The sequence below is a fragment of the Pteropus vampyrus genome, unplaced genomic scaffold (genome assembly GCF_000151845.1).
Source record: "Pteropus vampyrus isolate Shadow unplaced genomic scaffold, Pvam_2.0 Scaffold176, whole genome shotgun sequence".
Classification (NCBI taxonomy): Eukaryota; Metazoa; Chordata; class Mammalia; order Chiroptera; family Pteropodidae; genus Pteropus; species Pteropus vampyrus.
The window spans coordinates 702877-715199 of NW_011888957.1; the positions used below are offsets into that span (position 1 = coordinate 702877).

The 12323-nt window shown below is 59.4% G+C and overlaps 1 protein-coding gene across 8 annotated transcripts in view; it reads left to right on the top strand.

Moving 5' to 3' along the window:
• The first annotated feature begins 7 nt into the window (after positions 1–7).
• CEP104 (centrosomal protein 104) overlaps positions 8–12323 on the top strand; it is a 36275-nt gene continuing 23959 nt past the window's right edge. For 6 of the 8 annotated variants that reach the window (XR_896506.2, XM_023536986.1, XM_011370802.2 and 3 more), the window contains exons 1-9: positions 8–1982; positions 2171–2303; positions 5751–5924; positions 6284–6422; positions 7118–7180; positions 7433–7509; positions 10132–10300; positions 10875–11030; positions 11991–12215. Coding sequence is in view for 7 of the 8 variants with exons in the window: in XM_023536986.1 (XP_023392754.1) it covers positions 2191–2303; positions 5751–5924; positions 6284–6422; positions 7118–7180; positions 7433–7509; positions 10132–10300; positions 10875–11030; positions 11991–12215 (1116 nt within the window). In the remaining variant the exon portion in view is untranslated. Of the gene's footprint in view, positions 2078–2170; positions 2304–5750; positions 5925–6283; positions 6423–7117; positions 7181–7432; positions 7510–10131; positions 10301–10874; positions 11031–11990; positions 12216–12323 lie in introns of all 8 variants that reach the window. The other 2 variants (XM_011370803.2, XM_011370804.2) reach the window with 2 other exon arrangements.

Sequence of the window (12323 nt, forward strand, 5' to 3'; positions counted from 1 at the left end):
GTGGGATAGAGAAGAGGGGCCGTTTTCAAACACGGATCCAAAGGCGGGACCAAGAGACTTGGCCCTCAATGGGTGAGGAAGGGGAGATGCAGAAATGGATGGAGAGGAAGATGTGCCAAGGTCAAGGGAACAGGAAGTCAGCTGAGAGCCTGAGCGTGAGGAAGGAGCCGCAGGATGTGCGAGGCCCAATTCCGTTCCTGTGCAGGGCGCTGGGAACGCGGTGGGGCTGTGCAGCGTGCTGAGGGTTACAGCGCATGCGCGCGTTACCGGCGCCAGCTTTTCATTAGTTTCTGGGTTAGCTTAGCTTTCCTTTACTGTGTTGTGACATCCTGCAGTGAGCTTTGCGTAAAAAAATAGCTAGGACCTTTAATAATGGCCTATCTTTCTACTTTTAAAACTTGGTTCATACACTCCAAGAAACATTAACAGCTGCCAGGCAGTAATTAACCTGTAGACGTGGTGTTCAGGTTCTCCACAAAAGCAAAAGAAAGATCTAGATCACACATCGAGAATGTTAAAGTGAGCAAAATTCCATGGGGATATGTTTACATGGTACCTAGTACTGAGAATTTCAAGTCATAGTATGTCCAACCACAGAGAACTTTCTGGAGAGTTCTTGGTCCTCTCTTTTACGGAGGACTGTCTTGGCTGCAGACACTTACGCCTCACCCAGGCTGGTTCACTGGAGAGGAGCCTGGGTGACTTCCCAGCTGGAAGGTGACCAACCAGAAGTCCATATGTAGCCTGAGCTTTACATGCGGCTGAACCTGAAGCTCACGAGGCACCTGTGCCCCTCTCGGCACGACTTCCCCACGTCGCCCACTCTCCGGCTGCACCTCCAGTGGAGGCCTCGGGCAGCCCCTGCAGAAATTGTCCTGCAGCCCAGGTCCCAGCGGGAAGGAAGCTTGTCTTTCCCGGCAGCCCCAGCAAAGTCCTGGGGTTGAGTGGCATTGGTCCAGTTAGGGTCCTGTTCTCATGTCCCCATCCCTGAACGAGCTACCGAGGAGGGATGTGGAACTCACAGAAGGACCAGGCCCGGGACACGTAGCCGCCACTGGCAGGGAGCAGAGGACTGCAGCGTGGGGTGGGCAGCCCACAGATCGGGAGTGGGGAGGGCGGAGCATCAAGGAAAATCGGGATCGAGGTGCCGTCTTCAGACCAGGTGAGGACGGATGCCAGCAGGCAAAAGTGTACGCCGCACGTCTGCCTCAAAACAGTGATATGTAGCTGCGAACACAGTCCAGTTCACCGAAAAATCATGGCATAAAAAACGTCACTCATCCCACATGTAAACACCTCCTGGGAGGCGGTCGCTCAGCCAGGCCCCAGGTCCTCGTCTCTGCGCTTGGCACTCCGTCTGCAGCTCTGCCGTCCTGTCTCCGAGTGTGCAGTTTCATTTAGCAGGGATTACTCTGCTGGAGGTTAAAAAGCCTCTCTTTCTCCTTTAGTTTTATATAACTTATTAACTTACTGGTTGTATTAGTTTCTTAACTAAGATTAAAAAAAAAAAAGCCAACTTTGTGTTTGCATCTTTGTACAAAGTACCCCAAAACTAAGTGACTGAAGACAACAAAAACTTATTCTAGAGGCTAGAATTCCGAAATCCAGGTGCGGGCAGGGCCGTGCTCCCTCAGAGGCTGTAGGGAAGGGTCTGCCTGCCTCTGCCAGCTTCTGGTGCTTTCCAGCAATCCTTGGCATCCCTGGCTTGTGGGCATCTCACGCCATGCTGTCCCATGGCCTGCTCCCTGTCCGCGTGTGTATCCGTGTCTCTTTTCTTGTAAGGACACCAGTCATTGGTGTAGGGCCCACCCGATTCCACCGCGACCTCACCTTAACTTTGTGTTTACAGAGACCCTGTTTCTAAATTAGATCACGTTCACAGGAGGACTTCAGCATCTTTTGGGGGACACGGTTCAACCCACGACGCTGTCAAACTTCACGGACCTATATTTGGGAAAAGTCAAGATAACTTAAACGATACCGTAAGTGGAATTAGAGCCTTCTGTGAAAAGCACTTACCAAAAAACTGGACTTTTTCAAAGGGAAAACTCCGAATGCACTGCAGATCACGTCGCGTGTTAGTAGGACGTGAACTAACACTTTCAATGTGATGATATTGTTGTAACATGCTCTGACTCCTTTATTTTAAAGACTCGTTTCCTGCTCTTAGAAACAGGCCCAGTGAACAGAATGCCCCACAAAATCGGATTCGTCGTCGTCAGCTCGTCTGGACACGAGGATGGCTTCAGTGCCCGGGAACTGATGATCCACGCCCCAACTGTCAGCGGGTGGCGGTCACCAAGGTGGGCCAAGCAAGGGGGCTGTGGGCGGGGGCGGCACAGGTTTTGAAGGGCAGGTGGGCACCTTCGTTCTAAGCGTCTTCTTGTAACTCAGTTGTCAGTGGTGCTGTGGGGTCCCCTGTCTAGTTACGTCACAGATCGGTGTTTTCCTTCAGCTTATGACAGACCTAGGTCTTTGTCCTTCATGACGTTGATTTAAGAAACGTGCAGATACAGAAGAGGGGACAGTGCCCCCCGGAGTTGAGCCGCACCCCCGAGCGTCCGCAGGCCCTCGCGCTGTTGTCCGTGCTGCGCGTGGGGGGGGTGTCTGCGGCTTCTGTGTCACCTGTGCCCCTGCGGTTCAGCTTTGCGTCTCACTGCTCTTATGTAACACGAAGTATGGACCAAGAGAGTCTGTTCTGAGTTTGTCTCCAGCATGTGCACGCCTTTTGCCCGAGTCACGTAACGCTGGTGCATGTTTTCCTGGACCTTTCAGTCACCTCCTGAGACGGCGTCGTCCCCCGGCAGGGGCGGAGGCAGAGCTGGTGAGCAGCCCGGGCGCCTGGCGGGCCTCGTGCACTGTCATTGGCGAGCAGTCCTTCGAGGCTGGCTCTCCCACGGGTCCTGTCACCTCCTCAGCGTCCCTCCTCATGACTTGTTTTCCAAGTCTGGGTGGAAGGTGTCATTCATCCCCAACTCGCACACGTAAATACGTACGACGTTCTAATTTCCGTGCCGAGCTCGTGACTCATTTCTATACACTTGTATTGCTGAAAAGTTGAATATAAATCCCATTTAAAATTAAAAGGTATTTTCCTTTTGGGGTTCTCGAAAGGACCCAGCAAACCAGACCCCGTTCTGGACACTCCAAGAAATGAAACGAGCAGAGCGGGTGGGGGCAGGGAGCCCCTTTATTGCTGACGAAGCCAGTACTGGGACGAGGGCTTTATCTGCAGGCGAACAAGAGTCCCAGCGCTGAGCCAGCTCTGGCCACTCGCCTGCCCAGCCGGGGCAGCCTTCCAGGTCAGCCCGGCTGGGGGACAGGAGGGACACACCCAGGCGGCCGCATCAGCACGCCGGTGCAGTCCCCAGCCTCCAGTCAGCACCGTGCCGCCTCCCCCTGGGCCAGGGGCAAAGGCAGTGCCCCCCGCCCCCATTCCCCTTCAGCAGAGACCGTCGACGTTAACGCCTCTTGTCCCATGTGCGTGAGGGGGGTTGGAGGCACTTAAAACGGGCACGGGCACCTCGTTGGCGACATGTCTAGAAGTGACGTATGTGATGCCTTTGTGTTCTGACTTGGCGCGGTGCATTTCACTCAGAGCAGACACCCTCGGGTCAGCGGTGAGCCTCAGCCACCCCACGGGAAAGGAGACACATGCCGTCCATCCCCACACAGGCTCACGCGAGGTTTGCCGGGGGTCTCCTGACCGTTACAGTGTTCCCTGAGGTCGGGCACGTGGCAGGAAGGCGAAGGACGGCACCCTCGAACCTGGGTGGGGCTCTGGGCGGGTTAGAGGCCCTGGTGGATGCGGCGGCGGAGGTGGGCATGGCTCCTCGCCTGCACACCAGGCGGTCCCTGTGGAGCCCTGGGCCACCTAGGGGTTGGGACAGCCTGACCCCAAGGCCCAGAGCCTTGGGGCACCAGTGTCATCTTGTCAGACTTTCACTCAGTAAGAAACCCAGAGCCATTCAGGAAGAAACAAGTGTGTGTGCGGGGGTCAGTACCGCCCACGGTCTCTGCCATCACGGGGGTCTTGGGACATGTCCCTGAAGGCGAGGGGGACGATCTGCATCCCTTCAGCCGATCCCTTTCTGTCCTTGCCCCTCATCTCTGTCCCCCGAGGGTCGGGGTGCTGTGTATGCACGTGGTGTGACGCTGGTGCTTACTGCCCAGCAGTGAGCCAGCGGGAGCCGTATGGGGAGGAGGCCTGCTCGTCCCGTCAAAGCTGAAGGACAGGCATGGGCCCCTGGGTGAGTGATGTGGCCACCACTAAGGCGAGCGAGCTGGGGGAAGAGGAGACTGGCTGGGGGGCCGGGGGTCAGGAGCTTTTTTCTGTGTCATGTCTTAGTGCATTTTGGGTGTCTGCGTGGAGGTGGCAAGTCGCCAGCTAGATGCTGGGTTGGGACGCGGGTGGTGTTTGGTGGGGTTCCGTGAGACGCAGGTGACGTGTAAAGTCGTGTTGCTGGTGGGACCCCGTGGCATGTGTGGGGAGAGAAAGGAGCCCGGAACGCAGCGCGGGCACGTTCGAGGCTGGACGGGGGAGGGAGCCCTGCAGGAGGAGGAGGGCCAGGAGGGGCAGTCACATGGGCCGAGCGGAGTCACACTTGGCGTCATGGGGGCCTGGGGAGCCTTCAAGGAGTGACCTGTGGCAGTGTGGGGCAGCAGCTGCCCTGGGGACGTCATGAGCCAGCTGCCATGGTGACAGCAGATGGCTCCTGCATGACATGAGGCTGGCCAAGGAGGGTGGCTGCGATGTGGGGCGGGGGCCGGAGCGGGCCGGCGTCATGGGGGGTCGCTCACACTGGGGGCTCCGGTGTGCGTGCTGATGGCAGCGTGCTGCAGAGAGGGGCCGCCGGGGCCGCTGGCTGCCTCGCAGCTCAGCTGCTGGTGGGGCCGGGGCGCCAGCAGGATCTGCGTCACCTTAGGGAAGCCCCTCTGAGTGCCCCCGCTTGCCCAGTGCTGTGCGGGTCTCTGGGAGGGGAGGTCGCAGGCGAGATGTGAGTGACAGTGGCCAGTGGGCAGGAACTCAAAAGGGACAGAGGGTTGCTGAGCGCGCTGACGGCCGTGATGCTGGCGGTGGCAGGCCCTTTCCCAACTGCTCCGCCCTCCGGCGCGCCTCCCGCTCCTGACGCCCTCCATGCTGCCGTCACCTGAACCCACAGCTTGCCAGCTCAGCGTGTGTGGTCGCTGCTGCTTTCGAGGACAGGCACAGGTGCTATGTGGCCACCGTCATGGCCACACACGGTGGAGTGCAGGCCTCGCCGGCGCTGTGGCCCTCTCCCGCCTCTCACTTAGAGTTTCACATGCGGTGTCACTGCTGAGATCAGACGCTCCGGTCTGGATAGTCGTGGGCCTGACACCAGACCGCGGAGCACGCATGGTGGCCCTCGTCAAGTGCTGATGGCTGCTGGTGACTCGGGGCTTGAGGGTCCAGAAGTCAGCGTTCCCTGCGGCGTGTAGGTCCCTGGGGGCCGTCCTTTGCTCTGTCTTGTCCAGTCTCCCAGCCTCTTAAGATCAATGTGTTTCTCTCTGATAAACAACAGTTTCATGTCGAACCGCTTCCCAGCTGCCACTGGGGGCTAAGCAGGTCAGATCACGTCCTAACTCCAAGCTCCAGGCCCAGCCGGAAATCTGAGAGACCAGGGGTCCCGTCACCCACGAACCGTAGCTTTGCGGGTGCTGGCAGAGTGGGTGCACATCTGGACACCTCCATAGTAACCTTGTCAAAAAGCAAACGTGTTTGTTTTCAGGTTTTGCCAGTTTCCGCAGGAAATCGTCCTTCAGATGGTGGAGCGGTGTCGCATCCGGAAGCTGCAGCTGCTGGCTCACCAGTACCTGATTTCCAGCAAGGTCGAGTTCTACATCAGCGACAGCCTGCCCGAGTATTTCATGCCGTATCAAGCCGAGCGGTTCCGAAGACTCGGGTGAGGAGGGGGGTTTCGACGTACGGCGGTGACATCGGCCTCGGAGCCACTGCACACCCCGCACCGCCCTGGCTGGTCCGTGTCGCGGGCGTGTGTGTGGCCCGAGGTGACGCGGCTTCCTGACACCCACCCCGTGTTGATGGCCACGCCGCCGTTTTTTATTCAGCTCCCTCCCGCTCCTCAGAGGTGAACTGGCCCGAGAGGACCGTTAGAATTCGACTTCTGGCTTTTTTCCTGGGTTTTCTTTCCAGCCCTGACTTGCATCTTAACCTCGTGCAGGGGGTCGAGGGCCCGAGGGCAGCTCCCCGGAGCGGGCACGTCCCTGCCTGTGCAGGCTTCAGCCGTGCTCTCCCTTGCAGCTACGTCTCTCTCTGTGACAACGAGAAGACGGGCTGCAAAGCCCGGGAGCTGAAGTCGGTGTATGTGGACGCGGTGGGTCAGTTCCTCAAACTGGTCCTTCACCAGAACCACGCCAACAAATACAACGTGTACAATCAGGTAAGGCCGCGCGCCGTCCCCACGCTTCGCAGAGGCGTGTTCAAAACCTTCAAAGACGGTGCCTTCCGGAGGGACGCTGAGCTCTCCGGGAGCAGCCGCAGGGCTGGCGCGGACGGTGCACCCCGGGGCGTGGCCGGCGGGGTGAAGGGGACTGAGCCTGTGCACCAGGCAGGGCTCGCAGGGGCGCGGGAGGGTGACTCGTCCCTCTTCCCTCTGCCACTGCTGCGTGTGCTCACCAAGGACACTGGTTCTGGTTCCGTCGTGGTTCAGCCACAGCGATTCTGGGAGCAGCGGGGTGGAGGGGGGCGGGCTCAGGCGAGAAGACTGACTTAGACCAGGCGTGCGAATTTAGGGTTTCATTTCGTTGTCTGAGTTGCCAAGACCGTGTAGGTGTGACCCCGTAGCTAACTCAAGCAGATAGGTCATTGTGAGACTGTGTTAAAATGACCAGTTTTTAGCTATTATTGTTTTATGGTCCTTTAAACGTTAAAACAGCCACTTGGTTCAGCATTAGAATATTAACACATCATTTGTAATAACCACACTTAATAATTCTGTACATTAGCATGACATTTTACAGTTAATGCATTTTGACGTACCACGTCCCATTTGATGATGGGCCAGCAGTTCGTTGTAAGGGCGTTACGTATTGCCCGCATCTTATCCTTAATTTCTGTCGATTTGCTTTTCCTTAGGTTGCTTTGGTTGCGATAAACATCATTGGAGACCCTGCAGATTTCAGTGATGAAAGCAATATTGTAAGTTTGGAAAGTTTCACTCCTAAAGAAGAGAATTTATTTCTGGTGGGAGGGGGCCTTTATTTTTGTCACAAAAAAAGTATCATCTTAAAAATCGTTGTAAAATGGGCTTTGTTTTACTCACGAATTGAGGCCATCCCTCCAAAAGACTAGGGTCATCGACGCTGCCAACATCTTTATACCAAGACGTCTCCCCCTAAGGCCGCTTGCCATTGCCTCTCAGAGACTGAGCAGACCTTTTTGTTCCCAAAGGCCTCTAGAAAGAAGCTGATCGACCATTATATAGGGCACAACTCAGAGGACCCCGCGCTGGAAGGGACCTGCACCGGGTAGGAGCCCCACCCTGAGGCATTCGACTCCTGTGGCTCCTCAGATTCGCGGAAGCGCGCATCACCTCGAAGGGCGCCTAATCCCAGGGCCTCCGCAGGCAGCTTAGCGCGGTCAGCCAGGGGTGAGGCTGTCTTAGATACGCTCCGAGATTAAGGTCACTGTTTTGTTCAGCACGTCTTCATTTATTGTTCTTCAGAGGCGACTTCATTTCTTGAGCATGCAGGTGTTACTAGAAAGTTCCTGAAATGCGTTTGGAAGAGATCTCCCCAGCCATCCCTTGATAGTTATCCGCACAGGCACGTGCACAAGTAATAACTAAAGGTATTAACTGACCCACATTGTCAGCTACTAGAGACTTTATTTCACGTCTTCTTTAAAACTGTAAGGTAGCGAGAACTCCGTGCCCTGTTCATTTGCGTGCACAGTGCTGACCGGTCCCTCTCCATGTGCCTCCGTCCCCTGCCTCCTGCCACGGCCACGTTCGGGGGCTCGGTGGGCAGGGAGGGGCAAGCTAAGGAGTTAAGTTCGCATGGCCCTTGGCACCCTGTGTCCCTGGGGCACCTCCGTGGGATGGAGAGCACCCTCAGCACCTGCCCGCTGTCATTAAAGCAGGAGGACCCCGCTGCGGAGGTGCCGGTCTGAGAGGGGTCAGGATGATGCCCAGCCCCCTTCTCTGACCTCCGCTTCCCAAAGAGGGGAAAGGTAGGACGCTGCGGTGTCAGCAGAGGCCCGGGCGGGCCCGCAGCCTCCAACGCACTCCACTCGCGCTGCGTGGAGTCAGAGTCGCAGCCCTGATGCTGCGGCCTCCGCCTCCACCGCTCCCGGCCTGCGTAGTGCAGACCGAGACTCTGCGCTCGCTCAGGGGCCGGCCACGCCGACATGCCCGCGGACGGTGCGCCTGGCTCCCAGCCGAGGCCCCGTCCCCTGTCCCTGCAGGCCTGCCCTTTGGGAGTGCCCCTTGGCCTGAGGGGACGGGCAATGTCCATCATCAGAACTTGTGAGAAAAGCCATTTGCCTCACCTGCACCAGCGCCCCACCCCCACCCCCACCCAGGCCCTGCCTGTGCCCCCTGGAGGGTCAGCCGCCTGCTCACCTCCGGCGGTGGGGGTGGGGGTCGGACGCTTTGGGGACAAGCGCTGAGCAGAGGTGCTCACCCACTTCTGACAGTGTGTCACTGTGACGGCACCGCCGCCCTGCTGTGGGGCAGGGACAGCCAAGCGCACCGACAGCTCGGTGTCTCCGGTGAAGGTCGTTCAGGTTGTGTCCTTTGCTGTCAGAGTCAGTTCTCTGTGCGGTGGGCCAGGGGGTGGCCGACTGCAGGCTGCCTGTCCCACCCCATCGCACGGGGCTCCCGGAAGCAGGGGCGTCCCCGAGAGGCTGTGAGTGCCAAGGCCATGTGGTGCTGGACGCGGCATCCCGCAGTTCCCGCGAGGGCGGCCTGTGGAAAGTGGGGAGACCTGCTGTGTCGGGCGATCACCTGGGGTCCTGATGCGGATATCCCGTGACGTCACTTTTCTCTGTGTGACTTTCACAGTGAAATGAAGACTTTGTTTTCATCTCTGGGACTTCAGGGCAAAGTGACTTGGACTTGAGTGTGGTCTGCATTTTGGTAAAAGGTGATCTTGTAGGTCTCATAGGTGCAGTAGGACACGTCACTGTGTAGTCATGTGGAGACAGAGGGATACCATTCGAGGCTGCCCAAGCTGCCCTGGCCACCGCGGCTGGTGTCGCTGCTTGGGGCCAACTGCCTGCATTCAGAGGGGTAGTGCATGTGTGGGGGGGCGGTGGGAGTGCTTGGTCATTGGAAAGGTGACGTGGCCCCATGTCGTGTTTGAGTTTGTTAGTGTACAAGTTTACCAAGCGACTTCTCACGGCAAATAACAGTGTAATTAAAACCTAACTCTGAATAAAGACATCCACGTTGAGCTACCACGTGGCTCTCTCCCTCCCAGGAGCTGGTGGAGCAGGTAGGGCGACGCCAAATCCTGCCCCGTTAACACCTTGCTACGTAGCTAGGCCGGTGTCCCGTCCTGATGCTGGGCCCAGAGGAGCGCCAGGGCTGCCGTAGACCTCGAAGGGGAGGACGGGGTGAGGCTTAATCAGCCGGGGCCCGGCCCGGTACCTAAAGGGTCATTTATTCCCGGAACGCTTTCTCTGGTTACCTGCAGACTCGGTGCTGCATGACAGTGTTTGACACTTTGGGGTACAGTTTAGTAGAAGCGAATCTTTAGTGTTTGTCGCAGTTTCCGTGGCACAGGTGTGAACGCCTAGACTCCCCTTGGCCCGCCAAAGCGCACTCTTTGGGGTGAGGCTCAGTTGCCATTGGTTTGGGGTCTGTTTTTCCCCATCTACAAGTGATTCGCATACACGTCATGTCCCCTGTGCCCAGCACAGCACCTGGCACAGTCTGCGCTCCGAGTAGGTGTGCAGTGACTGAACGAGTGCACGTGGCCGTGACCCCCACGCGCGGTGAGACAGGGCTCGGGGGCACAGCTGTGGAGTTGGGCACCCGCTCGCACTGACGAGCCACATGGCCTCAGCCGGCATCCGGCTGTCGCTGTCCAGCACGGTAGCCCCACGTAGACAGGGATACCTCTGAAACGTCCGTGTTTCTCTTTCAGGAAATCCGACTACATCTCTCCACTGGATGACTTGGCTTTTGACATGTACCAGGACCCCGAAGTCGCTCAGATCATACGCAGATTGGATGAGAGGAAGCGGGAGGCCGTGCAGGAGGAGCACTACGACTACGCCAAGAAGCTGAAGCAGGCCATCGCCGACCTGCAGAAGGTACTGCCGCGGGGGCGGCCTCTGCGGCCCGCGCCAGATCCTCACGCCGCCCCTGCCGCCCCTCTCCCCACGGCTGGCCCACGCCAGATCCTCACGCTGCCCCCATCACCCCTCTCCCCGCGGCCGGCCTGTGCTAGATCGTCGCCCGCCCCCCCCATCCGTGGCAGGCCTGTGTTAGTCTCGTTAAGGGAGCGGGTTATTGGGAGTCTTGGAGCTCGGCGTGGGGTCAGAGAGCTAAGCAAGCAGTCGTGGCCTGTGAGCGCCTGAGTGAGCTCATGGCGCAGCCCGTGCCGCGCCTCCTCAGCCTCCCTTCAGACGTCACCTCCAGGCGCCACGTTGCCGTCAGAACGATAGCAGCACACCAGACACCAGAGACGTTTTAAACGTTGCCGCGACCTCAGCAAGCAGCGTGCGCTTTGCAGGGAGTGTGGCCCGCCCTCCGCCTCCTGCGCCGTCCCCCAGGGTGACGCACAGGCGGCCGTCTCCCTGTCACTCAGGCATCACCTTCGCCCTTACCTTCGCCCTTGGGCGGGTTGGCCCTGTGGGAAACAAACGCTGTGCCGCTGTGCCCCAGGTCGGCGAGCGGCTCGGCAGGTACGAGGTGGAGAAGCGCCGGGCCGCGGAGGAGGAGGACTATGACCTGGCCAAGGAGAAGCAGCAGCAGATGGCGCAGTTCCGCAGCAGGGTGTACGAGCAGCTGCAGCTGCACAGCCTGCTGGACGCCGAGCTGGTGGGTGCGCGGGCCCCCGGCTGCAGGTGGGGGGCCCGGAGCCCATGAGCACTGGCCGTGCTCACAGAGCTGGGGGCCTGGGGGCCGTACGACCTCGCACAGCTTGGGTCCCGGTCCCGCTCGCCAGCTGCAGCCCCGTGCGCCTGCGTCAGGGAGCGCTGGCCCTGCCGTGCTCCTGCCGGACTCACGGTACAGGACAGGAAGTCGGGCACGGGGGAGGTCTCTGTTCGGCTGCTGTCCCCAGAGTCACAGTTCCTCGCCTGTGACAAGGACGTGCCCCGGGGAGAGCGGAGGGAGATACCCCCGGTGGCAGCGGCTGGTGGAGAACGCGCTTCACGGGGCGTGTGGCCTCCGTCGTCACTCCCCTCTGGGCAGGTGGCATACTCCCACGTTACAGGCCAACGGCCAGGCCCAGGGCCACAGGCGGCGTGGCTGAGCGTGTGGACTCCGGAGCTGACTGCCAGAGTCCAGGTCCATGCCCCGCCCCCCTGGCTCTGTGGCCTCAGACTAATTCCTTAGCCACTCGGTGCCTCAGTTTCCCTGGCCCGTTTACCAGGAGGGTAAGAATGGTGAGGATTAAATGAGACGCTCTGTCTAACGCGCCTTCAGCCCAGCGCCCTCACTCACAGTGATGCTGCGGTGACACGGCGCCCTGCTTCTGCGGGCGTGACAGCAGTGCCGGGTGTTGCTCACGGGTAGCGGGCCCGGCCGCACGGGTGCGCCTCCCCACTGCAGTGCCTGCTGCACAAGTGCTCGCTGACACTAGCTGTCTGTGACACTGTCTGTGTCGCTGTGCAGTCCACGCAGTGACCTGCAGATGCAGGCGAGGGGACGTGGAGTGACTGCGGGACCGTGGTGCGATGGCCAGTCTGCCTGCCCACGCACCGGCCCACAGGGCCGTGAGGCGGGTGGGTCTGCTGCGGCCGTGGCATTGGAAGAAAGTGTCCCTTTCTTCCGCAGATGCGACGGCCTCTTGCTCTGCCTCTCCAGCCCCTCGTTCGTTCTGGCAGTCCCCGTCACCAGCAGCCAGCGCGCTCCCCACCGCAGGGGGACAGAGTGACGGAGAACCGGCCTGCAGAGCCTTTCCTCCCGGACCAGCTCTCGGCGCAGCCTCCAGACGCTTCTCCGCAGCACCGCACCGCAGACCAGTCCCCGCCCGCCCCGCACCCGCGACTCAGGACCCGCGTAGGTGGCTCGGTTTCGGGTCTTGTGCGTTTTATTAGCACATCTGCAGGGGGGCGCATAGTGCTGGCTGCTATCCCAGGGCGAGGGGTGTATTCGGGTTCAGAACAG